This window comes from Martes martes (genome assembly GCF_963455335.1).
Source record: "Martes martes genome assembly, chromosome: 1".
In the NCBI taxonomy this organism is placed as follows: domain Eukaryota; kingdom Metazoa; phylum Chordata; class Mammalia; order Carnivora; family Mustelidae; genus Martes; species Martes martes.
Window position 1 is genome coordinate 200,561,670 of NC_137888.1, and position 27,877 is coordinate 200,589,546.

The 27,877-nt window shown below is 55.5% G+C and overlaps 1 protein-coding gene across 2 annotated transcripts in view; it reads left to right on the forward strand.

Annotated features, from left to right (window-relative positions):
* Nucleotides 1–27,877, forward strand: part of CCDC12 (coiled-coil domain containing 12) — a 54,715-nt gene extending 26,838 nt beyond the window's left edge. Inside the window, exons 2-8 of one of the 2 annotated variants that reach the window (XM_080820298.1) lie at nt 6,887–6,954; nt 20,727–20,806; nt 22,310–22,371; nt 22,603–22,637; nt 23,619–23,695; nt 23,792–23,875; nt 25,470–27,877. In XM_080820298.1, coding sequence (XP_080676424.1) covers nt 6,887–6,954; nt 20,727–20,806; nt 22,310–22,371; nt 22,603–22,637; nt 23,619–23,695; nt 23,792–23,874 — 405 coding nt within the window. In that variant the 3' untranslated portion in view covers nt 23,875; nt 25,470–27,877. Of the gene's footprint in view, nt 1–6,886; nt 6,955–20,726; nt 20,807–22,309; nt 22,372–22,602; nt 22,638–23,618; nt 23,696–23,791; nt 24,176–25,469 lie in introns of those variants that run through there. The other variant, XM_080820299.1, reaches the window with a different exon arrangement.

Consider the following 27,877-nt stretch of genomic DNA (forward strand, 5'->3'; position numbering starts at 1 on the left):
TTCTTTCTTGGACTGTTGAGCAGAAGGGCCTTTCCATGAACAGCTCCCCAGGCATCCCCAGAGCTAATGAGGCCTGTTTGCCTGGGCATCGGAAAGGGTTTCTGTACCTGCGAGTCCTGTCAGGTCTCCAACTGCTCCAGTTATGGGCTCCTGATAGGGGGACCTAGATCACAGATTGGAGTGTCTCTCTATGAACCCTTTCCTGCTTCCTTCTTTCTCTTCTGGAAGGAAGAACCCTAGGCAGCAACTCCTCTTGGGATGAGGGAGGGGCTCGTTCCTTGTCCCTCAGCTGGAGAGCTCCTCCTTCAGCACTGCTGCTGCTGGCAGTTCCCAGCCCTCATTTACTCTGAACCAGCAGCTGCTGGGACAGGTGCAGCCCAGGAGTGGACTGTCTCACCTGGCTTCTGGTCTCACCATCGTCTCCCACGAGTCCTCTTCCAGGCTGCCACAGAGCCCTTTGAGAGTGTTGGCCTTGGCCTGGCTAAGTCCGCCCACAGCCCTGGAGGAAGGCCTTGTCGCCCCCTCCAGCCTTGACCTCCCCTAGTCTTGGCCGAGCCAGCCTTGTGGGATGACCCCGCAGGTCTGGACAGTGCCCTTACTCTGCCCTCATGGCTTTCCCAGGCAGTTACCATTCTTTAGCTGCTTGGTAACCTCCCATTGGACATTCAGAACTGAGTTTTAGGATTACCTCCTTCTCTGACAACACCTATCCCTTGCCAGTTCCCTAGGTATACAAACATGGAATAAAGTCTTCTTACCACGCAGAGTTACGGTTTCTGAGTCTGTTCCTTTGAGTAGGATTGAGATCCTTGAGGATAGCGTTCTTGTTTCCTTTATCTTTGTGCCCAGGGCTGCTGACCCAGCACACAAAGGGGAGCAGTTACAGGGGAAGAGGGACCCCCGTCTTTGCCTGGATGGGGAGGGCAGCAGGAGGAGAGGCAGCAACTTCCCTTCTCCCCCCCACTTTTCTGCATTTCTGGTGGTTGATTGAGTTTCTGATGGGGTTCAGGCAGCAAATGTGGATTGATGTGCTCCTCCCGTTCCCTGCAGCAGTACTCAATTCATGAGGGCTTCTTCTGGGAGGGGACTGGGGAGCAAACACATTGTTAAAACACCAAGTCTGGAAGGTCCCAGAGTTGATAAGCCTCCAGCTGTTATTTTTTTAAGTAAGCTCTGCGCCCAGTGTGGGACTTGAACTCATGACCCTGAGATTAGGAGTTGCACGCTCTGCTGACTGAGCCAGCCAGGTGCTCCTCCAAGTGGTCTAATAGAGAAAGAGAAAAGGCAGAGGTTGTTAGCGTCAATGGATATCACTACAGATCCTACAGACGTTGAAGAGAATAAATAAGAAACTATTATAAGCTGTTTTATGCCAATCCATTCAGTAACTTAGGTAAAATGCACACTCCTTGAAACATGCAAATTAATGAGACTGACGCAGGAAGAAATAGAAAATCTATAGAGCCCCATATCTAAACTCTCACAAAGAAAACTTTGGGCCAAGATGGCTTCACTGAAGTCTTATCATAGATTTAAGGAAGAAATAATACCGATCTTGCACAACCCTTATTTTTTTTGCAGAAATACGGTTTCTGGCAGAAGGATTTCAAACAGTATGAAACAGCTCTGTTGGTCTCTTGTTTGGGGCAGGGCTGTTCTGAGGCCCCTTAAAGTCTTGCATCAGAGACCCCTTCCCCCTGCAGGCTGTGGGAGGCATTTCCAGGAACAGGCAAGAGGACCCTAGTCCAGGATGTGGCTTTCCTGCCCTCCGCCACCACTGTTTACAAGAGTTTGGCTCTTCTGGAGTTGGTGGAAAGAGTAGTTAAATTAGCACACCGTTGATGACGGTTGTCTAGTCCAGGCCAGGAGGAGCTCCAGGAGATGCCCCCATACCTGAGGAAGATATGAAGGACTTGAGGGAGGCCTGGATAGGAACAGGAATGACTACATGCCCAGACCCAGAGGAGTGACTCGCATATTGTCGGGGAACCTCAGGAGGCTGCCTGGAGGAGGTGGCTTTTGAGCTGACCTCCAGAATTGGTCAGAGGGTGGGTTCTCTTAGGGGTTATGAGAGTGGGCATGTCAGGATTTGAGAGGCAGTGGCTGTAGGGGCAGGGTATTCTGGACAGGGGCGAGTGTGGGTGGGCTATAGGGCAAGTGTTGGGGCCTCACGAGGCTGCTCCTGGAGGAGAATGGCTGTTGTCCTGAGAGCCTGGGGAGCCAGCGAGAACTTGGAGCAGAGGAGTGGTGTGATACGACCCGCATCTGGGACACAAATGGGAAAGTGGAGGGAGACTTCGGGGAGGTGGAAGAGGAAAAGCAGGGAAGTGCCCCAGGAAGCTGTGTTCTCCAGCTGACTGGCAGGCGGGCATGGGTTGGGAGGCAGGGGGAGAGACAGCTATGGGCTGGGTTGCACAGGTGCACTGGGTTGCACTGGGGCAGCTGACTGGCAGGCTGGCATGGGTTGGGAGGCAGGGGGAGAGACAGCTATGGGCTGGGTTGCACAGGTGCCTGTGGCGGCAGCGTGGGAGAAGGCAAGGACCGGGGAACAGAGACTGGGAAGGAGGGAGAAAGGTGGGAGATTTGGGGAAGGGTGTGTGTGGGGAGGGGTTAAGCAGTGAGTCAGATTTAACAGTCTTGGGGTAGATGGGGTGTCTCCAGATTTCAGGGGGATGCTGTGCCCCTCAGGCCCCGCCTGCGCTTGGAGGGTGTGTGCCACTGCCTGAACCTGGACTTGGGCTGGCTGCAGCCGGTCAGAGTCAGGGCTGAACCAGGGCTGAACCTGAACCGCGGGGGAGCAGGGCCGAGGTGGCTGGGGTCAGAGATATTTTTAGAAACTGAGTGCTGCTCTTCCACTCTCTCTCATTTGTCTCCTTGGTGAGAACACAGGGCCAGGGTCAGAAAGACTTTGATCCAGACCTGCAGCCGCCAGGGACAGGCTCTGTGTCCTCGGGCGAATCTTTTCCCTTTCCCTGATGGCCACGCGCCAGGCTCCCCGTGCGTTGAACTGAAGACCTGGGAGACAGCCCTGGGGGCCCTTTGAGTCTCTTAGGCTGGGGTGGGCCGTGAGGGTGGTCTCCACCTCCTGCCACCATCCCAGGTAATGACTGCCCTGCTTGGGGACTGAGGCCAGGATCACCCAGAAGCTGTTTCCCTGCTCCCGAACGCTCGCTGTCCCGAGTTGCTGTGGAGCGTGAAGACGGGAGCGGGCCTTGAGCTCGCATTTCTGCGGCCTTTTGCAGGTTACCCTGCTCCTGCCCCACACGCGTCTCTCTGTTCTTCTTCCAGCAGCCCAGGCTGGGGCCGTCCTTAACCTCACACTGCGGGCAGTTAATGGTGCGGCCCACCCACTGGACAGCTGGGCATTTTTTTTTTAAATGTCACAGAGATGGGTGCATGTTTTCTCATTCATTAATGAATAACCAGCCTACGCCATGGCACTCGAGTATCTCTGGGACTCCAGGACTGTGGTAGCCAAGGCGGCTGCCGAGAAGGGGCACAGTGTTTGCCGAGGACTAGTTCCCAGAGGCCGGTCCTGTTGTCCCCATCCTCCTCTGCCAGCTGTTCCAGGTTAACCGAGCCCCATGGAAAGATGCCTTCCCGTGGGGTTGCCCACCAGCCCGCATGGGGGAAAGCTGAGCCTTTTTTCTCTGCCCTTCCATCTCTGTCCTTACTCACCAGGGGGAGGCAGGCCGTTGCAGAGTCTGCTCACGGGGCAGTTGGAAAGGAACCTTTTTTTTTTTTTTTTTTTACTATTCAGGCTTATGGCTTGCTTAATCTGCTGGCATTTCATAATGGAGAGGGGTTCGTGCACCCGTTGGAAGGTCCTGCCCAGGCCCCCACAGCCCTGGAGGCCACACAGAGAACCCTAGCTTGTTTCTCATTTAAGAATTTGTACTCTGGGGGCACCTGGATGGCTCAGTCAGTTAAGCCTCTGCTTTGGGCTCAGGTCATGATCCCAGGGTCCTGGAATCGAGCCCCACGTCAGGCTCCCTGCTCAGCAGGAAGCCTGCTTCTCCCTCTCTCTTTGCCTGCCTCTCTTCCTACTTGTGCATGCTCTCTCTCTCTCTGTCAAATAAATAAATAAAATCTTAAAAAAAAAAAAAAAATTGTACTCTCTCCTCCCTTCCCTCTTTGGCCATCGCCATCCGAGAGCCTCTCTGCCTGGGGCTTGCTTGTCTAGCGAGGTGGCCAGGCTCTTAGGAAAGGTCCTTCTGCCAGCAGGTCCCCCAGCCTTTCCCCTGGCTCCTAGTGCCTTACTTAGGACACTGGCCAGAGCCCTCTGTGACCGGCCCCACCTGCCTCACCAGCCTGACCAGCATTCACCTTCACCAAGGCCTACTTCTCCAGCCACCTGGGTGTCCTGCACAGCACACCCTCCTGTGCTCCAGCTGCGCCCCCGTCCAGGAAGCCTGTCCTACTCCAGTCACCCCCACGTTCTGTCCATCCCTCCCCACCCCACCCTGCAGAACCACGTCGACTTCTCATGTGGCTGCAGTCATTCATTCCCGCTTCTTCGTCCCTGAGACTGGGCTGCTCGGGGTTGAAAGAGCAAGGGCTTATCTTGATCCATGCACATCATAAAAGCATTTCTCTGGGCCAGAAAGCCTCCAGGCTGGTTTCCGGGCTCTCCTTCCCTGTAAGCGTGAGGCCTAGGAATGGTGGGGTCTGGTTGCTCTCAGGTCTCCATGGCGATCACTGTTGGGAAGGGATTCAGGGAGCAGATGCCACTCTCAGGGAGGCAGCTGTCAGTGGCACGAGCAAAGTTGAAGGAGAGGTAGCATAGCACATGTAGCTGTTTCACTTAAAATTTATATGTCTGTTCTAGCTCTTTCCTTTTCTAAATTTTTATTTAAATTCAATTTAGGTAACATGTATTGTATTATTAGTTGCAGGGGTAGAATTTAGTGATTCGTCAGTTGCCTGAAACACCCAGTGCACATTACATCCCATGCCCTCCTTAATGCCCCTTACCCAGTTACCCCATCCCCCACCCACCTCCCCTCCAGCAGCCTTCAGTTCGTTTCCTAGAGCTAAGAGTCTCTCATGGTGGCGTGCCTGGCTGGCTCAGTTGGTTAAGCAACTGCCTTTGGCTCAGGTCATGATCCTGGGGTCCTGGGATCGAGCCCCGTATCAGGCTCCCTCCTCCTTCGGGGAGCCTGCTTCTCCCTGTCCCTCTGCCAGCTGCTCCTCTTGCTTGTGCTCTCTCTCTGTCAAATAAATAAATATTGTTTTTTGCGGGGGCTCCTGGGTGGCTCAATGGGTTAAGGCCTCTGCCTTTGGCTCGGGTCATGATCCCGGGGTCCTGGGATCGAGCCCTGCGTTGGGCTCTCTGCTTAGCGGGGAGCCTGCTTCCTCCTCTCTCTCTGCCTGCCTCTCTGCCAACTTGTGATCTCTGCCTGTCAAATAAAAAATAAATAAAACCTTTAAAAAATATATATTCTTTTTTTTTTTAGTTTCTTATGGTGTGTCTCCCTCTCTGATTTTAACTTATTTTATTTCTTCTTTCCTGTCCACTATGTTCATCTGTTTTGTTTCTTAAATTCCACATAGGAGTGAAATCATGGTATTTGTCTTTTTCTGTTGGGCTTATTTTTCTTAGCATAATACTCTCTAGTTCCATCTAGTTCCATCTTGCAAATGGTAAGATTTTTTTTTTAGTTCCTTTCTCCCCTCCCCCCTTTTTTGGTAACCTCTGCACCCAACATGAAGTCTATACCTCAAGATCAGGAGTCATGTGCTCCTCCAGCCGAGCCTGCCAGGCACCCCTCTAGCTCTTTCTTACATCAAAGCGGCCTCCTTATGGCAGTGCCTTACTGATGTCTCAGAACGCTGTTCCAGAGGGATGGTCAAAGGCACGTTGCTGCCAGTAAGGAGGTGCACGGTGACACCCCCCCCCCTCAACTGGAGGGCCAGTCCTGGCAGGCACAGGGACCCTGGAGTGCCCCAGCACGTGCATTGAGAACACGGTCGTGCATTTGAGCACAAACATGGGCGCACACCCTGCATGTCCGTCTGTGCCCAGGGCCAGTCTGATCTTACGGAGTCAGGGAGAAAGCCCAGAGAGACCCTTGCTTCTGTAGCTGGAAGCTGCATGGTGCTGTCCTCTGTTGTGGCCCCTGGTGTCCCCAGAGAATGAGTACACTGTGTCAGGTTTGAGACTTACCAAGAGACGGGGTGGGGGGAGCGGCAAGAGGAAGTCCAAAAAAAAAAAAAAAAAAGCCAAAACAACAACAAAAAAAAGAAAACATTTTTCCCATAAAAACTTGAAACTAGTTCTCCTGTCCTCCATCTCCTGAATACACGGCAGGAGTCTTATTCTAAGTCTGGTTTTAGTTGGAGTTAGTTACCCCTTAAGGTAAGGAAATAGGTGTTCCTGGAGGAACACCAGTCTGCTGGCCTGGAAGGGAGCCCTGGAGGCCCGAGCTCTTGCCCCACCCTGGTCACTGGTGACTGCCCTTCCCAGCTCGACCGCCCTTCTCAGCTTGGCGGGCAGCTCCACCCAGACCCACCGGGGGGGTCGCCGACCACCTGCATTTCTCACCACTCAAACCTAGCTCCTTCTGCATGTGTTCTGTGGGGGTCACCGTGTGCCTGGTCTGGGCTGGGGTCACCGGTTGCTAAGTTTTTTGGGCGGCGGGGTGAGGGGGCAGGGGAGGAGTTGAAGGCTGGGCAGTGAGGCTCCGGTGCTGTGTGCCATCCGGGGGCTGTCGGGGGCTGTGACACCAAGCTGCTCCTTGCCAGGGTGAGAGGCTGCTGAGCCTCTCGGGAGGGCAGGGCAGAGCTCAGTCCCTGTACGAGTCCCGTTCTTCCCCAGCTTCCTGGGCATCAAGGACTGGGGGAAGAGCGCCCATCTGAGCAAGTGGTTTTCTCCCTTCCTTTGCAGGACAAGGAAGACGGGGAGCCCAAAACCAAGCAGCTCAGAGAAGGGGAGGAGGAAGGCGAGAAGCACAGGTGAGGCCCGTGTGCAGCTCCATGTCATCCCACCTCGTTGCTGACAGTCTCTACCCCGTGCCCTGCACCCCCCACCCCACCCCTGCCACCCCTCAGCTGCCTTGTGCAGGTCTGAAAAGCTTGCCCTTCCCCCCAGTCTGAAGCTTTGCTCCCTTTCCCCCACTGGCCAGCCAGCTTTTACGTGGCCACCCGAAGATTCTTCCCAACCCTCGTTAAGGTTTATCCCTCCTCTCCAGACCACAGGCCTGGCGTGTTCCCCAGCACCTGCAAAATCAGGTCCAAACCGTGCCTGGTGTGTTCGCTTTGCCGGGGCTACCTGGCCTTATCCAGCCCCTTCCCGTTCCCTTCGGCGTCTCCTGAAGGTGCCCTCTGTGTGTGCTGCTCTCCCAGCCTGGGTTCCTTGCCCTCGCTTTCCTCTCCCCTCCACCTTCCACGGGTCAGTTTTCCTGTGGAGCTCAGCTCAGGGGCTGCTTTGCCTCAAAAGTACCTGTGAAACATTGGCATATCTGAGGTGTGGGGCGGGCAGGAGCTGTGTGGTTGGTCTTCGTGAGCTGGGGAGAGCCTTCCTGCCCACCCAGCACTTCCAAGCCAGAGTTCCGGGCTCTCGTGCCCTCCCTCCCACGCCCAGCCTTGAACTTGGGCCACAAGGCCAGCAGGGGAGCTGTGCTTGGGATCAGACTTGGTCTCTGAATGGACAGGTCACCTTGATGTCCTCCATCCTGAGCAGTTTCCTCAAGGCCCAGGGCTTGAAGGCGTCTGCTTGCGTCGGGTAGTGGATATCGATGTCCAAAGAAAACTTCCCCGGGCAGGCTGTGTTTTGAGGGGGGATAGCTGGAGTGGGGGTACCCTCCCCGGAGGAGGGAGCAGGACTTCCTGATGCCACGGCCTTGTGTTGACCTTACCAGTGTGAGGGGAACCTCCCCGGGGGCGGGCCCCTCATCTGGAGCTGATCTCAAACCAGACGGGGCTTCTTCATCCCCCAGGGTATGTGTGTGTGTGCTTGTGCTTGTGCATGTGTGTGTGCACCTGTGTGACTTGCAAGTTTACAGAGGGGGTTCACACCGCCCTCACAGGCAGCCCTGGAGGGTCCTTGCCCGCTCACTTGTTCATCAGACATGGGAACGGCTCTGTGCTGAGAGGTGGGTGGTGCTGGGATCCTCCACCAGCACCTCAGGGGGCCCTCACTGGTGCCCGAGATGATGGCCGCGTCCTTGCTCTTTTGCCAGGCGACCTCACATGTGTGGTTTGGGGGTGCATACCTGCACGGTTTCCCCTGTTCTGTGAGACCTGCTGGGGGAACCTGTGGTTCTCTTCCGGTTTGTTCTTACTTAGGTTCTCAGTTGATCACTGACTAGAGCCTAGAGTCCTGATTTCTGGGCTGTCTTCGCTTTGCTGGGACGTCAGTGCTCTCAGCCCCTTCTTCCTGGATGAGAAAGAGAAGGGTCAGTGGTGAGCAGGGTCGTACGGTAGAACAGTTGACTGTTGAGTCGTGTGATTGAATCTCGAACATGGTGTCGATGGAGGGAAGAGCAGGCTTCGGAATTGAGAACAGACAGGGCAGGAACATTCATATGAAATTCAGAAACCCACACGATGATAGAGGTGTTACTCGTTCCACAAGTCCTGCCGTGATTGCTTCTCTGATTTGGCCTGGGAGGCGGCTGTGGACAAAACACCGCCCCTGCCCTCATGGGGCACATGTTCTCTGGAGGGGGACAGACCGTGGGAAGAGGCAGTGGAGTGGAAGCCACGGAAATGGGGCCATGCTGGTGGATGTGCACCTGCTCCCACCCTCAGGTTAGCTGCTGGGAAGCTGGGAGGAAACAGGATTAGGGAAAGGCTTTCACCGGCCACGATACACCATTCCTTTTAACAAAAAGGCGGGACGAGGGGGGGCCAGGAACAAACCTGTCTCAAAAAATGGCAGTGTTGCTTTTGTTGAGGAAGAGAGCACAAGGGTGGTGTTATTGTCTATTTCTGTGTGCCTGAGAGATTTCATCACAAAAACAGTGTGAAAAGAAAGGGCCGCAGGGCCCCAGGTTCCTGTGCCGGAGCTCTGTGTAAGAGAGCCCTGGTTCACCTTCTAGGCCTTGGTGAGTCATTTGTGGCAAAGCCTGAGACCCCCTCTGAAGTTCCTTCTTGAGCCTGTGGGGGCTGGACAGGTGGGGGCCGGTAGGGGAGGCAGGAAGACCCCCTCAGAGCTGCCCAGAGACCAAACCTGTGGGACACTGAATTGAGTTCTGCTTCCATCCTGTTTTTCTACTTTTCTGACGCCGCCTTCTGTAAGGCAGGGTGTGTGGGGGACAGGTCTGGCCTGGGAATCAGGAGTGTGGCTTCTGTGTCGGTCCCTCTGCTGCTCAGTCACTGCCTTGCTTGTCAGGAAGCCCCGCCTGAGCCAGGCGTGGAGCTGTGCCTGAATTTGTAGCCCTGCAGGAAAAGGGGACTCTCCTGACTTGAACAGGCTTAGAGCAAAGGGGCCACCCAGGTTATTCGGGAGGGCAGGGCAGGGCAGGGCAGGGCAGAGCTTTAGTCCCTGTACCAAGTGGCCAGACCCCTGTGGGTTTAAGCCCAGACTGCAGGGTCTGGGGTGTGGCCGTGGGCTTTCCAGGAAGAGCCTGAGGCCGCAGAATCTGTGTCTATCCTAGGCAAGAGGGGACCTTTCTCCTCACCGGTACCCCAAATCTGGAAAGGGACTCCCAGCAGGATGCTTATGGCTTGGGAGCGCGCTCCACAGAGCCCCTAGGCCACAGCCCCTGCCATGGCCCTCTCTGCCAGTGGGGAGAAGGGGCCACCTTCCAGCTGCACCGAAGACGGGGGTGGGGGCGGGGATGATCTCGGAGGCCGGTTAGCAGTGCGCATCTTTGCTTCCTTGGCTCCTGGGAGGTGAGAACAGTCTGCTTTGGTCCAGGCCGGCCCTCACTGAGCTGAGGTGCCAGGTGGGCACCTCTGTGGGCACCAGCCCTTCTGAAGTGTCCTGAGAGGAATGCAGAGCCCCCTCTGGGCTGCCTTCGGCCAGGGGCAGCAGGACAAGGCCTTACGGAGAACGTTCCTCTTGCATTGGGTCTGGAATCTTAGTGGGTGGGATTTGGGCAGAGAAGACTCAGAGGCATATACCAGCAGGGTAGAAGGGTGAGTGGGGTAACCTCTTGCTGGGGAGGCAGGACAGACACTCTCTGACCCATGGCTTGGAAAGCCCAGCTCGGGCTTCATACAGGTCCCTGGGCAGGGAAGGAGGGTTAACATGGTGGACCCGTAGGTGCTGCACAGGCTTATGGGGGTTGCCCGTGTCTCCGGCTGGTGATGGACTTCCCAGATGGACTTCCCAGACGTTCATCATGTGCTACTGGTTACACAGACAGGACTGAGCAAAGTTAGAAAAGTTGAGACCATTCTTTGTGCAGCAGCGGGGCCCCAGAACTGTAGAAACTAGGCAGATGGAGGGAGCTCAGGGCTTGGGAGCAGCTCTGGGTGGGAGGCCAGGCCTGCCAGATACTAGCCTTCTGGCCCTGGCCAGTCCCATTGCCTCAGTGAGCCTCATCCGAGTATCTCCGGCAGAAAGAGGGGGAGCACAATAGCGCTCGCTTCTCTGACTTGAGTGCAGCAAATACCATCACTCTCTGTCTGGCTCGTGCTGGGCTCTGGGCAGAAAGAAGTCACTTTGAGGCCCTTCCGAGAGAGCTAAGGGCCTCCAGACATATGTGGAGAAGGCAGAACTCACACAGGCTGTGCTCACTTGGCAAATGCGGCAGTGGTTGGGGAGACAGCAAGGGGGGTGGAGGTGGATGAGAGAAGAAGTAAGGCTGAGAAATGAATCGTTCAGGTCCTTCATGGGACACCCCCCCGCCCCGCCGCCGATACCATGAGCTTCAGCAAAGTCGTTGTGTGCCATCATTTGGCAGTGCAGTGTGGGGCTGGGGCAGGAGGCTAAGGAAACGGGAGCACCCAGCAGGATCAGAGGCGGGCACCCCAGGGACCTCACTCCTCGCCTGCCAGGCTAGAGAATCACCCATCTTCTTCTCTGTCCGGGCTCCTGCCCATTTGCCTAAGGATGCTTCTCAGAATCTTAGGCTCTTCCGGTTTCTTTGCCTTGCCTTATAGACTTTAGAATTGGCTTGTTAATATCTATTTTTTAAAAAGCTTGCTAGGATTTTGATTGGAATTGCATGGAATCTGTAGATCCACTATGTCTTCTTAAAATCTGTATGACTCTCTCCAGGATAAATCCTGCCCTGTCCCCATACAAGCAAATCCCCACTGGGGTGGGGAGTCAGTCCCTTGAAGGTGGACCAGCCCAAGCCAGGCCCTGTGGGGAGGAAAGCCATGTTTGCCTTCCCAGAAGGCCTCTGCTTGTTGTCTGGTCTGGAACTGCTCTCTTCCAGCTGCCCCTCCCTGTAGCTGACTCTGAGGGGTGTCCCAGACTCCTCTCTCTCTCTCTTTTTTAATATTTTATTTATTTATTTGACAGAGAGATTATAAGCAGGCAGAGAGGCAGGTAGAGAGAGGGGAGGAAGCAGGCTCCCCACTGAGCAGAGAGCCTGATGCGGGGCTCGATCCCAGGACCCTGGGATCATGACCTGAGCCAAAGGCAGAGGCTTAACCCACTGAGCCACCTAGGCCCCCCGAGACTCCTGTCTTAACACAGCCCCTTGCTTATGGCCTTGGTAAGACAGGACCCGGCAGCCCTGGAAAACTGGCCCACCAAGAGGGGCTTTTCTGTTTTTTTTTAAAGCCTTGGTCACTTCCTCCTGAGGGCAGGTCAGCTGATCGTGCGCCGCAGTTGGGTGTCAGGGGGAGGGTTTGTAACTGAGAGTCACGGCCACCCTGGCAGCGGGGAGGAGGGAGAGGTACTGTACACCCTAGCGGGCACGGGGCAGGGGAGCGTGTCTTGTTGCGTGCCTGAACAAGCAAGCCTCAAACCCTCAGCCCCCCACCACCAGCTCCTCCCTCCTCCTCCGGATCAAGGTGTGCCCCCAGCTGGAGCAATCACCACGCAGGGACAGTCGCTCACTCCGGACTGGGTGTCACAGACTGCTACCGCAGAAACTGGGCCCCAAGCCCTCGTTCTTCAGGATGGAAAACCAGTTCTGCAGCTCCATGTGGAGAGAGGTCCCACCCTGGCTGAGGCCCAGCCCGGGCCTGGCCCAGTGCCCGAACCCTGCAGGCTGGCAAGTGCCAGGCCTTCTCTCGTCTGCAAGCTGGGTCTCTGGGACAGTGTCTTGGGCTTGCACAGCCATGATGTCACCTTGATCCCACTCTCGTGGTGACCTCGGAGTGGCTCTCACCCACTCCTCCTGAGTCACCTCCATGTGCTCTGGGCCCAGTCCGTTGCAGTGGCTCTGTGGGTCGCCCTGCTTCTCCTGGCCCTGCCACTCAGGAGTAGGCCCTGGGTCAAGGGATAGTGAATCAGGAAGAGAACTGGTTTAAGAAGGAGGTGTTCACCATTCGAGCAGGCCAGCCGCTTCCCTTCTGTGCAGGGGAAAGCGGGGAGGGTGGCTGGGTTCTTTCTGCCTGGGAAGAAGCCCTGATCTTGTCGGTCGTGATCGTCAGTGCTTCCCAAGCCCTCCTTGTTCCGGGAGCAGGTGTGGTCCGACCTCGAGGTGAAGAAACCTCATTTCATGCAGGTGAAGCAACTTGCCCACAATCTCCCAGCTGAGTGGAAGGGGTCCAGCGCTGGGAGTCATCCCCAGCCCCTCTGCCTGCAAGCTCCCAGGGCCCTGCCTGTTCTGTTCCTCCGCCTTCATCCTTCCCACCACTCCCAGATGCAGAGGCACCGGGGGCCTTTGGCCCGTGTGCACTCGTGGCTCATGGCTGGGGCCGGTGGGGTGGGCATCAGGGAGGCTGGGCAGCGGTGTGGTGAGAAGAGAAGGTTTCAACCGGGGGCAGCCCCGTGGGGTTGAGTACCATCTACCTCCCCAGTGTGGCCTGTGGGACAAGTGGGACCCAGGAGGGTGGGAGGTGATGGGCTGTGCAGGCTCCCGTCCCCCCCACCCCCCACTGCCATCTGTCCCCAGACAGCCAGTGTGGCCAGTTCAGGCCTCATCCTGTGTGCCCTTTGGGATTTGGCTCAGCTGCCCAGACCTGTGCTGTCTCCTCTTTTAAGATTTGAATTGATATTTAAAGTACTGAAATTATAGGTTCCTGCTGTTTGTCACCTTTTTCCACACTGTGTTTTGATCATCTTTTGATAAATACACTTCTTCGAACTTCTCAGTGGCTGCTTATTATTTTTGGAGGGAGTACTGCTCATCGTTTCTTCTTCAGTCCTTGATTTTCAGTACATCATCTGTTTCTAGTACTTCAAATGCCCGTCAGCTGTGCGTTTTCAGGTGGGATGGGTACGGAGCCCAGCCTGGAAGTCTAGGGAATGTGGCCTGGGCCCTGCAGAGACTTGGGTGGCAGTGGGTACAGGCCACACGAGCCAGATTTGGCAGCTTGAGCTGGGCAGAGGGGCCTGAATTAACTCGTGCTTGGCCCTGGGCATGGCCTTGGCCAGCTGCTGGCTGTTCTGAACCATCAGGGACTGGACACCTGGTACCCTTGGTGGGCCTTGGGGCTGACACAGTGGGGTGAACTTGGGTGGGGCTTCTCACCCCTGCCCAGCCCTGGTGCTTTCAGCCGCCCTGTTTTTAAGACAAGGCCTGACTGCCTTTCTATTCTAGATTTCTAAAGCCCCTTCTTCTTCTAACGCCTGTGACCCACTGTGATATCAGGGGCTGAGGGAGGGTCCTGGAGGCTGGGAAGCTGGGAGGATGGGATCTGGGGAGGGAGGAGGAGTTTCAAGAATGGTGCTGTGGGCCACACTCCGGAGAGTGGGAAGATGTGGGAATGGCCAGCATGATTTTTTTTTTTCCTTCAAGAACACCGAGGGCCCGGAGCGCAGGCTGACCCAGCTTCGGGCCTGGGCAGGACTCCTGGGTGTGCTGTCAGCTGGCCTTTCCTCTTCCACGTGACTGCAGGTCCCTAAGGAACTTGGTGAGGGGGGCTGGGGTCCGCCTCAAGGCCAAACACCTGGACTGGGATTCTGACTTTGGCTTCTCCCGCCCTCTGAGGCTCTTGAGCACATCCATGAGTCTCTCTGTGGACTGTTTTCCACATCTGGGAAGTATCGGTAACCGCCTGACATCGAAGGGCAGTCCTAAGAGGCAGCACGTGGAGGGTGTTCCCGTGGAGAAGGAAGTGTCGTCCCATCCATCTTGGCCTGCGCTTTGGGGTGAGGGCTGGACATCAAGGGCGGGAGGATATGGGAGCTCCCACCCCTTTCCCTGAAGCCCTTGGACGAGTCTTGGCCAGGGGTCACGTGAGAGGCTTTGTCCGTGGGATGTGGCCCCGTCTAGCACGTGGTCCGTTCTTGTGCCGCACTTTCTCTGTCAGTAGGACGGGAGGCCTGGGGCAGGTTGGCTGGCTGGGTAGGAGGAGAGGGCGCTTTGACTGCCCTCTGTCTGTACCTGTCCCCATAGTGTGGCCAGCGTTGCCCTTTGGGAGGACAGCCAGAGTACAGTGTCTTCTGCCCACGAGTGGGGAAGCCGCTGGGCTCTTTCAAAGTTTCATTTGCTGTCAGGCCAACCATCAGGTTTCCCGAATTAAACTGCTGAGCAACCACCAAACAAGAAATCGCTACAGTCCATCTGTTTCCAGTGTCCGTGTTCCATACCAACCTTGTACTTTACTTCTAGGGAAGTTTCCGGGTGTTCTGATGACACTGTCCTGAGCTGGACCATTCCCCCTGCCCCCTGCTCCCATCATGGCCCCTGTCTGGACAGGGTGCTTGCAGTATCCTCTGGGGGACTCCGCCAGAAGAGAGCCCAGAAATGTCTGCCCGGGGGTGTTACAGATGATGTCACCAGAAGCATTTCTGTGTGGAACATTCAGTTTTGTTTGACCCTGTTTTGGTACTATTTCTATGGTATAATTTCCGCAGAGCAGGCTTATCAGGTCATGGGGTTTGAACACTCTAATCTGTCTGGAAGAAAGTGACCACCAGCCTCCGGAGCACTTGTGAACCATTTGGGACAGTTGCTTGTCACTTTGTTTTCACGGGCCTTAGGGGTCTGGCCTCTGGTAGCCACAAGCCAAGCCTTGTCTACTTTAGACACAGGGGTGAGCGTGCATGTGCAGAGTCCAAAGCACACAGAAGGTTGTTGGGTGTGTGTGTGTGTGTGTGTGTGTGTGTGTGTGTGTGTGTCCCTGGAAGAGGCCCATGGCTCCAGACCCCGGATGTGCAAGCTGAAAGACGTCTGTGGTCAGAGCTACTGTCTTCAGCCAGAGCTAGCTTCCAGGACCTCCCAGGCCTGTCCTGGGCTTTGCCTGCCCTGTGTTCAGCTACTGGGAGGAGAGCTTCAAGACCCCCACCCCCTTCTCTGGTCCTGGAGGAGCCTGTGTTGGCAGGAGGAACCTAGATAGCTGGGTGGGATGGGCTGTGTTCTTAGGGCCCAGGGCAGGGGCTGAGTGCGAAGGGGTGAGACAAGGGGCTGGTGTCCCCGAGTGTAAGGCTGGGAGCACGGATAAGGGCAAAGTAGGCCAGGGCTAAGAACCCTCCATGAGCAGTAGGCTTTCTCTGAGACCTGTTTGCCAGCGAAAGGGTTGGACCTTCCAGATCATCTGGAAACCTCCTTTAACGTGGACATTCTAGAACTCTGCTCCTGGGTAGAGTTTCATATTTTACAGAGAATATCAACTTTCTCCTCCCCCTTCTCTTGAGGGACATGTGTGGGAGATGATTTCCCCAGAATCTCCCTGGCCAGCCCACGCCCGGGGTCCCCGCAGCTGGCCTTGAGGGAGACCTCGCAGTGGTCACTGATCCTACTCAGGCTCTTGCTAGGTCTCCTCAGATACCCAGGGAGGGAGTGGAGGAGAGGAGATGGAAACAGGTATTTCCCCTGTTTAAGGAGACTCCGTAGGATGTGAATGTGGGTATCACTGCTGCTTTGCTTACAAACACAGCAGAAGGCCCTGAGGAGGTGGCTGCCCTGGCCTGGCCACATTCCTGCCCTTTGTGAATCTCCTGGGCACAAATTCTCTGCTTCCGGGATTGTCTTCACAAGCACTATAAGGCCCAGAGAGCCCCAGGCCACCCACCACGTGCCCTCCCTGAATTCCTCTGTGGAGTGGGGACAGGTGTGAGTTGGCAGTGGAGTGCTGGGGCTGACTTTCTGGGAGCTTGTGGGGCAGGGTGTGCGGGACAGCCACGAAAGGGCCTCGTGCATGGGGTGTGCGGGCTGCTGCAGAGAGGGGAGGGCCGTGGAGGGCCAAGGGGAGGCATAGGAGAGGAGCCGTCTGCTGTGTCTTGGGGGTGGATGGCAGTCTTTGGGCTGCCCAGTATGCCATCTGGTTGAGTTAGGTCTTGAAGCCCAGGGGCAGGAAAGTATAGCAGACTGGGCTGGCAGTGACCCAGGGGACATTTGATTGGAAAGTAGGCTGTGGGGACCAATGGGGAAAGAGGTCAGGACTGTGTGAAGAGGCTGAGTCTTGTTTAGGGGACACAGGGGGCACTGGATCAGAGAGGGTGAAAATGGGGGTACCCAGATGGCCTCTGTGTCTGCGCCCACTCTGTAGAAGAGATAGGCTCAGCTCAGACGATGGCTGCCCACATGGAGGGACCTGGGGGTGGCCCAGGGCATTTGCACCGGGCTGCCTCAGTCAGTAGAATGTCCGACTCTCGATCTCAGGGTCATGAGTTCAAGTCCCACGTTGGATATGGAGCCTAATTTAAAAAAAAAAAAAAATCCATACCATTTCTCATGCAGCCAGGCGTCCCCAATGCTGCATTTTCGATCCCAGGAGTCATTATAAGTATTTTGTACAGTCAGTATTCTTTTAGATTTCCCTGCATATTTACTCTGTCTCGTGCATTTCATTTCTTCTGCAATTCCTTCTACATTCCTTCTGCAACTGACTGAAGGAAATGGTTTTCCTTCAGTCAAAAGCACTCCCCTTAGTATTTCTTGACAGATTCCCTGACGGCCAATTTTGCTAGTTTTTCTTTCAAGGCTTTTTTTTTTTTTTTTAAGATTTGTTTGTTTATCTGAGAGAGAGCACGCAAGCACTGAGGAGGGCAGAGGGAGAGGGTGAGAGAATCCCAAGCAGATTTCCCACTGAGTGTAGAGCCCGATGGCAGACTCAATCCCACGACCCTGAGATCATGACCTGAGCCGAAGTCAGGAGTCAGATACTTACCTGACTGAGCCACCCAGGTGCCCCTTTTTGAAGGCTAGTTTATCTAGATGTATCACTCTGGTGCAGCATTCTCATGACTCCTGGCCTTGGCCATGTATCACTCCATTGTTTCTGTCGAGAAGTCAGCTGTTCGTCTTAGGTTTTCCTTTGAAGGCCACGTGTCTACTTAATTTAAGAATTTATCTTTGGGGGGCACCTGGGTGGCTCAGTGGGTTAAGCCTCTGCCTTCGGCTCAGGTCGTGATCTCAGGGTCCTGGGATCGAGCCCCACATCGGGCTCTCTGCTCAGCAGGGAGCCTGCTTCCTCCTCTCTCTGCCTACTTGTGATCTCTGTCTGTCAAATAAATAAATAAAATCTTAAAAAAAAAAAAAGAATTTATCTTTGGCATTGAGTAGTTTGATAATGATTTGCCTGACTGTGCTCTTCTTTGGAGTTCCCAGTGTTTCTTTCATCTGTGTGTGGCTCGGCTCGATGTTTTCCATTTATTTTGTGAAATTTTCAGTTATTATCTCCTTAAATATTGCTCCTGGGATTCTCATTACATGTTATGTTAGCTCTTTCCGCCACGTCCTATGAGTCTCTCCTGTTCTTTTTTGTATTTCCCAGCGTTTTTTCCTCTATGCCTTGGTCTGGATATTTTCTGACTTACCTTGCTGTTCCCTAATCCCCCCATTCGTTGTTCTAAGCTCTAGCGGAACCCATTTATTGAGCTCTTTTAGCTTTGGTTAGATTTCCAGTTGTAGAATTCCCATTTGATTAATTTTTACAGTTTCACATTCTCTGCTTCAGTTCTCCGTTGTGTGAGAGGCCTTCCCGAACTTTCATTTGTATTTTCATTTCTAATCATTTTAATGTCTGAATCTCCTTTGGGTGTATTTCTTGCATCTTTATTTATTTATTTTTTCTCATGGCTTTGGTAGAATCCTGGATGTTGTGTATGAAAAGTCCAGGGGATAATTTGGGGTTCCAAATCATTTATTTTCTTCTGGAGAAAATGTATTCCAGCTTCTGGCAGGTGGTTTGGTTACGGATGCCCTCACTCACCCTCTCGGGACTTAGGAAGAGGCTTCCTTCCTCGCACTGATGCACACTTCTGTCTCTTCCGCCCATGGGTTGGGGGGAAGCTCTGCTTGGGGTCTCCGCTTTTTAGCCTCTGCATGTAAGTGGATGCTTTAAGGGAGAAGAGGTGCCCAAGGTCAGCCTCACCTCTTGCACTGCCCCCCTCTCTGTGATCGCAGCCCCTCCGATCCTGGTTGCCCAGGTACTTGTCCAAGGCTAATAAAGGGATTTTTTTTTTAAAGATTTTATATATTTATTTGACAGAGAGATCATAAGTAGGCAGAGAGAGAAGGGGAAATAGGCACCCTGCTGAGCAGCAAGCCCAATGTGGGGCTCGATCCCAGGACTCTGGGATCATGACCTGAGCCAAAGGCAGACGCTTAACGGACCAAGCTACCCAGGCGCCCCTTGTTGTCAGGTTTTTCAAGTTGTTTGCAGAAGCAGGCGGTTAAACCTTTGTCCCATGTTGGAAAGACCAGGCCCTGAGCAGAACCCACTGCCCCGATGACCTGCCCCAGAGGCTCTTGTCCCATGTCAGTGATAGGTATTGGGGAGGGCTAGTTAATTGGGGATTAGTGAGAGTCAGTCTCTTCATTAGGTCTCACAGAGTCAAGCAAGGAGGGCTCGGATCTAGCTTGACACAGCTGGGGAGTATCAAGTTTACTGTTTACTGATGTGGAAACTGAGGCCCAGATGGGACAGTCCCACAGTGACCGCCGGGACCCATGTGTCCGTAACTCCTGGACCCGTACTCAGCTCTAGGGGGCAGCAGGCAGCGGGGCTGCTGCGGGACATGGGAGTGCTGGGTGGCCAGCCCCCTGGCCGTGCTGCTCTTTCCTGTTGTGCTGCCTCCCCCTGTCTTCCGAAGCCTGAGCAGTGAGGGGGCCGGGGTGTGGGCACTCACTTTTGCCGTGAGCCCCAGCACAGTTCCCAGTGGCCTCCCCTCATGCCTGCTGATTTCTCACACAGCCCTGGAGCTGGTTTCTGAGAGTGATAGGGGTTTTCTTTCTCACTAACCCCTGCAGTCTTCTGCCCACACCCAGTTTCTCTTCCGCTTCTCTCCCCACCCTGTTGTGAACGAAAGTGCCTGCACCAAATCACTCGCGGCTTTCTCTCCCGGTGCCTCCGTGGCATTTGCCAGTGGGCCCAAGGGAGCCATTAGTGGGTAGAGGACAGGGTGGGTTTCCCCGCTCCATAGAGTGGGTGGCAGGTTTTCTGCATGCAGGCCGTGCCGGCACTGCCCCTTGGGGCCCTGGCAGAGAAGGGCACTGGTGGGGATGATTGGCATCTGAGAGCTCCCCAACTCAGACCACTGCCACTTGCTAAGTGTATGGCCACAGACACCTGCTGCCTCGGCTCTAGAAAAGCTGGCCACCCAGGGACGTGAGTGGCATTTTTGCCTGGCATAGACAGTGTTCCGTAGGTGACGGATGGTGGGAGCCCTCCTGCTGGGGACGGGCCCTATATCTAGGACTTCAGAGGGGCCGGCAGTCCTTGAGGGGCTCAGAAGAGGTAGTGAGGAAGGAGGACCCCCAGCCCAGGCTTCCCCGGCTGGTGTGTCAGGGTCACTTCTGCTTCCCCGGGGCTGAAATGGTCTGGCCCACAGTCTCTGGTTTTTATTAAGCAGCAGCCCCCAGGAACTGTCACTCTGCCACCCTGTGGGCTTGGCCAGGGCCGCTTCTGCTGCAGGCAAGCTTCTGGGTGGGGGTGTGGGGTGGATGAGCTGCTGAGCCAGGGTGGCCCCAGCAAGTCCGTGGTGTGGCCCGCCCTGCCCGAGGGGACCGGCCAGGCAGGCCCACTGTGTGATCCTAGTCCCTCCGTGGCTCCTCTGCCTTCACAGAGCTCTTGGGTCCTTCCAGGAGCACTTTAAGGAGCTCTGGAGGCCTTGGGGCTGGGCTGTTCTCCTGGCTGTCCTGGTGAGCCTGGTGAGCCTCACACACCGTCGTGCCTGTCCTCCGCCCTTGCTGCCTGCCCCTAGCACAGGTGCACCCTTGCCACCAAGACCTGAGGTCTGCTCCAGCAGCTCCCGGCCTCAGAGGCTCTGAGGAGGAGGCCAGGCTTGGAGAACCCGGTGACCACTGGGTTTTCTCCCTTAGGAGAAACTCAGTCCAGGAGCTCTGGCCCTGACTCCAGGTCAGACGCTGCAGCCACTGCTATGGGACCTCATGACAGTGGTGCAGCCTCTTGGACCCTCAGGTCCCTTAACTGTCAAAAGGAGGTCCTCTGGGACGGGTGGCCCATGAATGCTCCCCAAGGCTCCTCGGCCCCAGCTCTGGGTGAGGACAGAGTGGCCCGCCCAGCTGCTACCTGGCAGGGGATGGGACTGAGGTTCAGAGACGGGGGCCTGTCCCCATGAGTCTTCTGTTCCTGTGCTTTCCCTCTTCACCAGGCTGTCTCCCGAGAGACTCCAGCGTGTGTGGCTTCCTCACGGTCTGATTCCCGTGAGGAATCTGATTCCTCACAGTCTGATTCACGGCCTTGGAGGTGACCGAGGTGGCCACACCCTCTGCTCCATCGCTGCCTGTTGTCTGTTCTCATAGGGAACTCAGGCTGCGGAACTATGTCCCCGAGGATGAGGACCTGAAGAGGAGGCGGGTGCCCCCGGCTAAGCCAGTCGCAGGTGGGTGGGCTGCGTCGCTCCACCTCTGCTCTGAGATGCCCCTGAATGCCTCGGCAGGTGTCGCGCTCCCTTGGGAAATAACCAGCAGCACCAGGGCTGAAGTCGGGCTTCTAGGAGCCCCCGGCCCCATCTCACGGCTGTGTGGTGTGACCCATATTGAAGGACAGCAGAGGCGCTCAGGGCACCCGAGGGCCTTCCAGGGACCTGCGAGGGAAGAGGCCACATCCCCTGGGAGGACCTCTCTGGGCTGAGGGGTGGAAGTGGCCCTGGGGCCCTGGGATGGCAGGGGCAGCGGGAAGGGCGGGGAAGGTCCTGTGGGCACCTGGGGGTCCAAGTGAGACCCTGAAGAAGAGCGGAGCGTTCAGGCGCTCAGAGGGCCGTGGGCAGATGCCCGCCGGGCACAGAGGAGGGGAGAGGCGTTCATGCCCACAGGCGAGGGCCCGGCCCTGAGGCCGCCCTTCTCCGGCGGTGTGGGGAGCGGCTCAGCAGCCGGGAGCTCGTGGGAGGGCTGCACACTGGAGATGCCGGGCGCTTCCTACCCCGGGGGTCCCTGGCCCTGTTTTTAGCCTTTTTGTTACCAGTTTTGAATTCTACAAGTTATAAATGAGTAATCATTTATCTTGAAAATAGGAAAGTGTTGCCCCTTCAGTCACACCCCAGTCTGGTTCCCCATGTTGTTTGCCCCAAGATTCATATGCTTTCCAGGTGATTTGCTTCATGGTATGGGCCGCACCGTGGTGGGGACAGTAAGGCCGGGGGTGGGAGGGGGTGGGGAGTGGTCCCGTGCACCTGTGGCTGAAGGGAAGTGAGGCAGGGCTGAGGGGCCAGGAGGCAGCACGTGGCCACAGTGACGGGGGTCGGAGGAAGCTCCTGGAGCCCAAAGTTGTCGTTAGCGCTCCTGGTCTCTGTCCCCATGGGGACAAGGCCCTCCTGGTCTCATCGCCCAGAGGCCCTGTGTGTGGTCAGCCGCAGGGCATAGCTGGGAGGTGCGTGAGGACAGCTGTTCCCCAGGTCACACACATCCAAGTGGGATGGGAAGAAAAGACACCTGGGTCCCGGCCAGTCCAGGGCCAGAGGACACCCTCAGAGCCCAGGAGCCCCTGTAGAATACAGGAAAGGCGGTCCTCATGGTTCTTCATAAAACCGTCTGTGGTAATATGCAGGCAGTGCTCGCATTTCCCAGCTGTGCGTCCTGGCTGGAGGTCTGCCCTGGCTGCAGGTCTGCGCCCTGTCTCTTCTAGCGGTCCGCCTCCTGCGGGCTCTCCTTGGCCCCAGGATTGCTTTCATCCTGGGAACCCCAAGCCCTTCCTCCAGCCAGGAAGACTTCGCCGTCTTAGTCTCTGGAGGTTGGGACCCCCGGGAGAAGGCCAAGAAAGTCCAGGGTCTCCACGGGCGGCTCCCCACCCGCACCCTCTCCCCCTTCCCCGGGGGCTGCGGGGTGCGCCCTAGAGAGAGTGGAGGTGCCTTTCCGACCGGCCTGTGTGGTTGTCTTGCACCCTCTAGTGGAAGAGAAGGTGAAGGAGCAGCTGGAGGCCGCCAAGCCCGAGCCCATCATTGAGGAAGTGGTGAGCGTCCTGAGTGCCCCTGGAGCCCACTGGGGGCCCTTCTCCGCTCCCTCTCCCTACCCCCATGCTCTCCTCTTTCCCGCTTCCTTCTTCTTTCTTTCCACTTCTGTATTCCCTTTCTACCCTACTTTCCCTGACCCTCTCCTCCCTCCCTCCCTTGTTCCCCGCTTTCTACCTCTGTGCCCTGGGGTGGGCCCCTCCAGTCCTGACATGCGTCTGCTTCTTCCCCAGGATCTGGCCAACCTCGCGCCCCGGAAGCCTGACTGGTGAGCGCTGCCACGTAGGACTAGCGTGGGCTGACTGGCCACACGTGCTGGGCACGGCTCTCCGGCTGGGCCTCTCCTGTACTCAAAGCAGGGAGATGGACAGTGTGGACACGCAGCTACACGACATGACAACTGCCCGCAGAACCTCCTGACAGGACATAAAGGGAGAGCGAGAGGGAGGCCTGTGGGGGCGACACCTGGAGGGCGGGAAGGGGTCCGGGGAGAGGGAGGAGCAGCTGTCCCCTCCAGAAGTCCCTTCTGCAAGGGCGAGGATCTGGCCCAGCTCAGAGAGTTGCATTTGAGCAAGGCCAGCCGTGGCCCTCACGGAGCCACAGGATGGAGGCAAGGTGATGGGAAGGGCAGACGTCACTTTCTGTCCCAGTTTGCCACCGCCTGGCCTGTTCTGCTAGGGCCTCAGTTTCCACCCTGTGAAAGGGGACTGCGTGGCTTGGGGCTTGTGTTCTGCTTGACCTTGGGCCAGAGTGGCGGTCCGCAGCCCTCGCACCCGCGATCCTGTGGCAGGCACAGCCCCACTGAAGGTGTTCTCATTTGTTCAAACAAAAGCATGGGGCGTGCATCCTAGGAATCCCAGAGTGGGGAGAGTAGGCTGTGTGTGCACTTCTGGAAGTCCCTGCTGGCGAGGGTGAGCACGTGGCTGGAGGAGGATCAGGACCCACAGTGAGACCAAACCAAGAGGGCAACCCTGAGAAACCATCCGCCCTTGCACCCCTTGACTCAGGCCCGTGGTCGGTGGGTCTGCAGCACCAGCTGCTGCCTCAGCGGGCCAGGGCCTGTTGGCCAATGCCAGGTTTGGGAGAGTGCAGAGAGGGAGAGAGGAAGGTCATGGCTGCCTCTCCAGGGTGGTCTCCTCAGGCAGCTGAGTGTGATTCCTACCACCACAGGGGCTCTGGGAGGGGAGGGTCCCAAGGCCACACCAAGCCAGCTCTCACCTTCCGGCCTCCTCGCACCTGCCTGCTACAGGGACCTCAAGAGAGACGTAGCTAAAAAGCTGGAGAAGCTAGAAAAGCGGACCCAGAGGGCCATTGCTGAGCTGATCCGTAAGTACAGGGCCTAGCAAGGTGGGGTCCCTGCCCTCTGGGTGGTGGCCCAAGCACAGGGCCCCTCCCCACTGCTTCTGTCTGCCATCCATCCAGGTGAGAGGCTAAAAGGCCAGGAGGACAGCCTCGCCTCTGCGGTGGACGCTACGACCGAGCAAGAGGCCTGCGACTCCGACTGAGGCACGCCTTATCCCCCCCACCCCCACCATCATGCTGTCCTGTGGGCGGGTGGCCTTGGGCAAGGGTGGGGGCTGGGCTTGCTGTTACCTCCCATTTGGCTCCAGAACTACACTGCCCCACCAGCCAGAAACCCTTGCCTGGGGTGAGGTCCGCTCCTTGTCTCCTGAGTGGTCCTCGCCATGCCGACAGGGGCAGAGCCAACAGCAACCCCGTGGGCTTGCTGTGTCTGTACGTAGTTGTGTAATTGGAAGTTTCTTTTATCCCTAGAAATAGAAGCAAGCAGACCCATGTGTGTGGCAGAAACCTACTATATATTTTTTGGGTCCCTGGGGCACTGTGGGTTTGGGCCCCAAGACGGCGGCTGTGAGGTGAAGCTTCACACGAGGAAGCCCTGTGTCGGACCAGGCACGTCGAGGCTGGAGGAGTGCAGAAGGCCCAGACCTGATCTTTTGAGTCTGGGTCCCGGTCCAGTCAGGCGGTCATGTCAAAACCTGTGGGTGACAGGGAGAGTCTGAGAGGCCTCTCTAAGCCCTCCCACAGGCCCGGACCTTGCTGGAGTGTCTGGCCAGCCTGGAGAGGCTCCCACTCTGTGTTGGTCCTCTGTGGTTCCCCTGACAGTGTGAGAGAGAAGGGAGAGGCTGGGCATGTGGAGGGGGTATACTGTGTCCTGGCAAGCCTCCCTCCCAGGCGGAGCCAGATTCAAGGCTCCTGGCACCGTTGTGTCTCACTCTCACAAGCCCCGGCGGTCCCTGTCTCTGCGTCACCATCAGAGCTAGACTGTGGCTTCCCTGGGACGGGGCCCTTGCACCGGGGTGGGGGGTGGCTCCTAGAGACTAGGGTATTAGAGCCTGGTTTTGGGGTATGGTCTTAGGCCCTAGGTCCCCAGGGTCCTGGCATTAGGACCATGAGCCTCCTCTGTGGAACTCACTATCCGGAGTGACTGGCCACAGCGCTGAGTCCATGTCCCCATGGCCAACTAGAGTGTCATCTCCAAAGTGATAACACGCTTGAGCTGCCTGCAGGGTTTCCCCTCGAGTGTCCCACCCCCACCCGGTGTCATCCCAGTGCATCTTGCCCTCTGCTGAGTTGGAGGAACATTGGCCTGACTCTGGTGGACAGTGCCAAAGACCCAGGTCACAGAGCTGAAGTGAGTACATGTGCCCCGACACCAGCACGCACATACAATGAAGCAGATGTTTTCATCTAAAAACTACCCTGAGAAGGTAACCTGTGCAGGAGGGGAGCAGGTCTGACTAAGGGCCAAAGCAGTAGGTGGCTCGCTGGGCAGCGGGCAGTCCCAGGACTCTGGTTCCCAAGCGAGCCGGGGTCACACCTGCCCATGGGCAGCAGGGCTGGAGCCGGACTCCCTCTGCCTCGTGCCATCTGGGACCGGCCTTCCCTTCCTGGGAATAAGGGACGAGAAGGTGCCTCCAGGCCTGCAGCTGGTGTACAGGCAGGGTGCTGGTTTGTGGCGTATGCCTCAGACTCCCGGCAAGGCTCCCACTCTCTTGATGGCGCTGGGACTAGCATGTGGCCGGCCCCACAAGAGTGGGAACCCGGAGAGCTGAGGAAAGGTTTGCTTCTGCGTTTACAGCTCTGTATGACTACAGAAAACCGGTGTGCGCAGAGAGGGCAAAACCAACACCACCACGCACGACGGGCGCATGAACAAAAGTTACAGAATATGTGAGGAGACCGGTGCCTTGAAGAAGGGGTACCACCCCACCAGGTGGAAGAATTGATCTCCAAGGAACTGAAACCATGACCTCCTTACAGGCTTTAAAATGAACGTTGGTTTTCTCACCAGAGGTAAAAGAGGCACCCAGCTCCCCTAACTCAGGAACTTAGGTAGGAGGAAGATCTGGGTGGTGATCTTGGAAACAAAGAATGTTTATTAAAATAAGTGACACACACAGACATACACGCATGAGCGTGCGTGCACACACACACATACACACACCATACACAACTCACTGGAGGAGCTAAGTAATAACAATCGGAGGAGGGCTTGATCAGTTGAAAGTTAGGCGGAAACCCTAGAAGGCAGCAGAGAGAGCAGGTAGGTTGGCAAGTGGACATACTGCCAGGTGTCCGTGAGCGGATGAGAGATCAGGAAAAGAAAATTGGAGAAAGAAGGAATGGCTGACCACTTCTGTCTCTGGCATCATGGGACTGCAGTGGCCCGAACTGATCCTCCCTTTGCAAACAGCTAAAAATACTAGGTAAATAAATAGTTGCAACAAATACTTTTAAAGACCTCAGTGACCAGGCAAGAAAGTAGGAAACACTCAAGAGGGTAGGAGAAGCAGCAGAATGCTGTAGTCTGACCTCTGACTTGAAGGTATGTGACAAGCGAGGTGAAACAGCATTGGTTTTTGGGGTGCTCGGTGCCTGGGGCCAAGACAACTCACTACCTATGCATAATGAGGGGCCTGGTACAAGAACCTTCCAGAAGGTTGGGGCAAAGGGCAGGGCCCTCTGAACTAATAATAGATCCGCTCCCTTGGCATCCCAGAGGAAAACTGAACCTTGGCACTGACTAGAGTGAAGAAAGGTCTCCCTTGAGAACTGAGCTGGCCCCCACATGGGTTTGCATGTGAGAAACCTCAAGCCAAGAAAAAGATCGATAACCTAAAACGAGAAGCTAAGAGATATGGAGGATAGAGTGAGAAGAGCCACATAACATGTGATTAGAGTTCCAGGAGAGGAAAAAGGCAAAAAGGAGGCGGACGTAATATATATATATATTTTAATGGCTGGGATCAACTCTTCAAAATCACCAGTCCACAAATTCAAGGAGGTCAGCATATCTCAAGCAAGGCAAGAAAAGGAAATCAACACTCAGAAGTTCCATCTCTCAGTATGGATGGTGATTAATTAGGTATAATCACTTTTTGACTATTCAGGGACCCAAACACATTTGTGCATTTTTTGTATGTTTATTACACCTTAGTAAGCAAGTTCACTTAAAACTTTTTCATATCTTAATCATCAATTCCTGCATTCAAATTCCATACAAAACTCAGTGGCTTAAAACAGACCTTTAGTATTGGACCGTTACTGCAGGTCAGGAATGTGGGAGTGGCTTACCTGGGCAGTTCTAGTTTAGGGTCTCTGAGATCGTGGTTAAGATGTTCCCAGGGCTGCAGTCATCTGAAAGCTTGGCCAGGGCTGGAGGCTGTGCTTCTGGGATGCTGTCCACTGCCAGGAAGGCTCATGGAAACATGGTGTACACGAAGCCCTTGCCACATGGCTCTCTCCATAAGGCTTTCGTGACTGTTTGTGTGTGTGTGTGTTCCCGCGCGTGTGTGTACGTACACTGTGGCAGCCGCCTTCCCCCAGAATGATCAATCCAAGACGGAAAGTAGGGGGAAACTAGGGCCTTTTATGACCTGGGCTTGGAAATGATACTCTGCCATGTTATATTGTTAGAAGCAAGTCACTGCGTCCAGTGACTTGGGAAATAAGTCCAGGCTACACTCAAAGGAGAATTAGGTTCTACATCGGGAAGGGAGGTCTAAGAATTTGTGGGCGTATTTCAAAACTGTCACATACCTAGAGAGTTAAGTGCAATAAGTTGGCAGAACAAAAAGAGCAAGAAAAGATGTTAAAATTAGAATAGATAACATTACCCTTTAAGGAGCAAGACAGCAGATGTCTCAGCCGCAGCCGGTGGTAACAAGGAATACCTGCCCGTATCAGCATTAACTAGACAAAAGGAAGATGTCAGCCTACAATTCTGTACCCAGAGAAAATACCTTACAAGGTATTTTTAGACAAGCAAACCCAGAGATTTTGTCACCAGCATGGAAAGAAAGTCTGTTTTGGGGGTAATGAAAATACTGCACAATGGATTGTGGTGGGTGGTTTCACAAATCAATGGATATGCTAAAAGCTGTTGAATTTGTACACTTTCAGTGGGCAAAGTGTAGGCGATGTATATTCTTTCACTAAAGCTGTTCTTAAAAATGAAATGAATAAACATTCTTTTTTAAAATTTTT